The sequence below is a fragment of the Morone saxatilis genome, unplaced genomic scaffold, assembly GCF_004916995.1.
Source record: "Morone saxatilis isolate NCDOM2014 unplaced genomic scaffold, NCSU_SB_2.0 Contig12, whole genome shotgun sequence".
NCBI classification, from domain to species: domain Eukaryota; kingdom Metazoa; phylum Chordata; class Actinopteri; family Moronidae; genus Morone; species Morone saxatilis.
The window spans coordinates 28,030,862-28,035,366 of record NW_023339674.1 but is presented as its reverse complement, the minus strand read 5'-3'; the positions used below and the strand labels follow the sequence as shown (position 1 = coordinate 28,035,366).

Below are 4,505 nucleotides of genomic sequence, written 5' to 3'. Positions count from 1 at the left end.
CGAGCAAGTGCGCCTCTACAGACATACTGTACGATCATTCAATGAAGGAACACAGAGATTCCAACATTCATGGGAAAGAAATCTCCATGAATGTTGGAGAAGAGGAGGTCATATGCTGGAAATATTAGAAGAACCTCCGCGACAGATTTGGTAAATCAAAAAAGAGGCGGCCATTGTTTTTTCTTTTTCTTCTTCTTCTAGTGCGTAGAAAATAGCAAAGTCGGTAGCCTTTGCTCAGTTGCGCCACCCTCTGTTCAGGAGAATACTGCAACTAGTGGTCGCAACACCAGCGCAGGTATAAATTGTTAAGCGCGCTCCCGTGACGTCAACGTTGTCGCACGACAGGTGGCAGTGGCGAGTCTACAAGACGCTTTACAACCTCTCCTTAAGGTACAGTCTCTTGGTGAATGTCTATAGTGTTCCATTGTGGGTCACCACAATTTTTATATATCTCACTTTTTGTAGTGCGCTATATTGCAATGGATGAGCTACTGTTGCAATTCTCAATTTAAGCTGGTATTCAGGTAATGTGGGAGCGGCATGACAAATACAGGCAATAAGAACCTGCTCCGAGAATGTACAATGTACAGCACGCATCCGTACAACCAGTCATTTTTTTCCCTAATTACCTGAATGTTGATTAAATATTATAGAACACATTGAAAATAACAGGTGTTAGCCTACTAGATTTGGCACATTTTACACATTTTGGCTTTTTAACAAGCTTATTGATCCAAATATGAAAGTCCAGAACCAAAATGAAAATGGTACTGTTGGTCTCCTGTAAATGTAAAAGAGTTCGGTCTAGACCTGTTCTATTTGAAAAGTGTCCTGAGATAACTTCTGTTATGAATTGGCCGCTATAACAAATAAAAGTGAATTGAATTGAATTTAATGTATTGTATAGTTGTACTTGTATAGTGTATGTAATAGTACTTGTTGAAGCACTATACGGAGGGTATTGGGCACTAATTTGTTATAACATTTACAGATGAAAATTAGCTTATTAGCTAACTCCAGCACATTTACATTTAAGTGTAATGTAAACTGCAATGTTGATGTGCAACAAACAAACATCCATGGCAGAAATTCATTAGCCTAGCTTAACATGATCCTCAACAACATAGCCTGTTCAAGTAATTCTTCAGCACACTAAGGTGCTTCTGCTGGACAATAGCTACTGCTGATTGTAAAAAGATTGGAAACAATCTCACTCTGGTTATAAACTATTTTGAGTGGGTTTCACTATCAGTCTCATACCCAGACTACAACAATCTCTTAAAGCAACAGTCTTCTGAGGCTTTCACTGACCATATATATATTTCTTCCATATGTCAAGTCATGGTATTTTGAGTGGAATATTATCATTTAGGTTCAATGAGAACTCAATGAAAGTACATGAAAGATAAGAATAATATATAAAAAAAAATCTTTTATTTACTGAAAGTGCCACCTTTAGTTTGGCTCCTTATTTGCCAACTTATAAATAACTAAGCTCAAACAGAAGAAAATGAAATTAAAATTCTATGTTAAAACATTATTCTGATTGTGTCAGAATAACTGTTCTGTAATGTTAGGGTAGGTGTAAATGGTGAATTGTAAATGGGCTGTACTTAAATAGTGCCTCTACACTCTTAAGATAAGATAAGATAGACTTTATTGATCCCCCACTGGGGAAATTCACACTTCTGTCCACTCAAAGCACTACATGTCACATGCACCCATTCACACATATTCATACACTGTTGGCAAAGGCCGTCACAAACAGACACTAATTCACACACAGATGAGACAGTATCAGGTGCAATTTGGGTTTCAGTATCTTGATGAAGGACAACGACATACAGCAGGGATCAAACTTCATCCGTCATCCCTCTGATTACTGGATGACCTGCTGTATCTCCTGAGCCACAGCCATAAGAGCAGCAAAACTTAACTATTCAGTACGAAACAGGATTATAATTCAGACAATAGAACAGTACAGTATGTTTACATAGCCATATAGAATGTAGCATATACAGAACTGAGAAAAAAACATTATGCACACCAATCAGAAGTTTGTTACTTACAGGCCACCAGGTCATTGAACGTCCAGCCAAGAAGTACCCCCCCACAGTGCTGCGATTGGCTCGCACTGATGACTATAAAAGAGACAAAGATAAATATCAGTATTTTACACATAAAAACAACCCTGAAAACTGATCAGAATCAGAAATACTTCATAATTAGAGGACAAGTCAGCAGCCTCTGATATGACCGCAGACCAATGGCAATGGTTTTCACGAGTTCACCCAAACCGCAAGTCTGTTTTTCTCTGCAATTGTTTTATAACATGAAACCTAATGTTTGCTATCTGACACGTATTAGCTCTAATATCAAGTAGTCTACTTAGAACAAATCCAATATTATGTAGTGTAGCTTTAATTTATATGTGAAAAACAATGGCAGAGAGAAATAGACTTGACATACTTTGGGAGGCATTGTTCAATGCTAGATGTGTAGTCATGTCAGAGGCTTCTGAGCGGACATCAGTTCCAGTGGAGTGACGTTTTCTCCTGATTGTGTAGATTTTATGTAAATCATGCTCTCCTTGCCCTTTCCCCTCATACCTTCCTTTCTACACCAAAACAGTGACAGAGAATTGAAATTGAAAACCACTGACAAAGTGACAGACTTGCAATAGGATGAATGGTCCCTTTTCAGTGAATAAAGGCAGACATGAAGAAAAAAATAGGACTTTTAGGATTTTTTTCCAGTGTTTCAATGCTAATGTCTCCTTTTTCAGTTCAGGTTTTGTTTACAATGCCAAATGTTTTTTTCAATGCCAAAATTCAAAGTCACTTTTAAAGCCCATTAATATCCATAGTTCAGCATAGTTCTTCTCAAGATGTTTTAGGATACTAGCATTTGTGGAATCAAAAAAAATAATTAGTTAAAAATGGCTTTGTTAAGTGTAATCTTGCAGTTGTTTAACACAATATCATGAACACCACCTAAAATTAGTTGAGTCACTTCTAGTTCTTACCCATATTCCAACCACCATGACAAAGATAAAGTAGACGACAACTACAGCGATGTCAGCCGCTTCCAATTTGAGACTTGTGCTGGGAGGTGCCGCTGTAATGAACCCAGAGGAGCTGCTGCCTGCATGACAAGTACAGAATATAATTTTGCTATTGTAGAATTTCTTTCTAGAGGAGGCCAAAATGTCAGCTGTTTCCACTGAATGTGTTAGTGACAAATTATTTTTACAAAACATATAGTCCTGCCATTGCCAATGCAGTACAAAAGGTAGAAGAATAACATTCTATTATATATTTTCTTTTAATTAAATTTATAATGTGGCATAATGTGACAAGAATGTACAGATATCACACTTGTTTTAAATTTTACACATATACACTCTCTCACACACACACACACAATTACACAAATTAATGTGTTGACTATTTTCTTTTTAATTTGGCATGTGGGTTAGGGTTAGGGTTAGGGTTAAATAATCGGATAGGAAATACTTTTGCTTATTGCTTTATTAAAACAATAATAGTAACAGAGCAATAGTAAATACACAACAGAGACAATAGGAGGCTTCTGTTGTAACCCCACTGTCCTGGAGTATTTTCAAAGTGGGATATTAGTACTTTTACCTTAATAAAGGATCTGATCCTCCACCTCTGGTTACCACATATACAGCCTAAATGCATCTGTGCTTTACTGGCCAAAAGCCTTCCCCTTTAAAAAAGGTGGGTATACTGTGCCGGTTAGTTGTGGGAAGTGAGTCCAAAGTCCAAATCTAAAGATTGTGCAAAATACAAAAAAAAAAAGGAAATCTAAAAGAAATAAAATGTGTTTTATCTTTTAGTAAAACTTTTTTCAGGGCCAAGACAATTTTGTTTTGTTTTGTTTTAATGCCAATTTTTACTTTTCCAGTTCAGGTTTTGTTTTCAATGGCAAATGTTTGATGCAAAAATGTTATGTCATTGTTTTAGCTTAATACAGGGGCCCCAGAGGCCCTGTATTTATTGTGTCAGATGGTGCGTGGTTATTTAAATCATTTCAAATTTGTTTAGAAATATGCAATACTAAAGCACATGAACATGTAAAAATGGTCACGGCAAAATTTACATGAATATTGCTAATAGATTACTACTGGCCTGGCAACTACAGTCACCCTGTACTAAATTAAACCATAGACGTCTGCTTTTAGTCTAATAGCAATCTCTGCCTGTCATCAAATAATATTGAAAATAAAGAGCTTAGGTCTAGTTACTTTTCTGTCGAAAGGAACACTGAAATTGTGCAGAAACATTTATATTCATATTAAGTGCTGTAGCCTTAATTATGGAAGCGCAATTGACTAACACTTGAAACTGAAGACACTGGAAGTATTTTAGATGATTTTCTAAGCTGTTTTTGTACGTAGTTACAAAACTACAAGATGACCATAACAATTCAATTCAATTCAATTTTATTTGTATAGCGCAAATAATAACAGAAGTTATCTC

General features: G+C 36.2%; 1 protein-coding gene across 1 annotated transcript in view; it reads right to left on the bottom strand.

The window, feature by feature from the left end:
• The window catches only part of LOC118321580 (sodium/glucose cotransporter 4-like), a gene marked incomplete at its 3' end in the record, with an annotated part of 9,696 nt that overhangs the window by 3,144 nt on the left and 2,047 nt on the right, over nt 1–4,505 (bottom strand). The window contains 2 exon segments of the mRNA XM_035652949.1: nt 2,070–2,141; nt 3,026–3,144. Coding sequence (XP_035508842.1) covers nt 2,070–2,141; nt 3,026–3,144 — 191 coding nt within the window.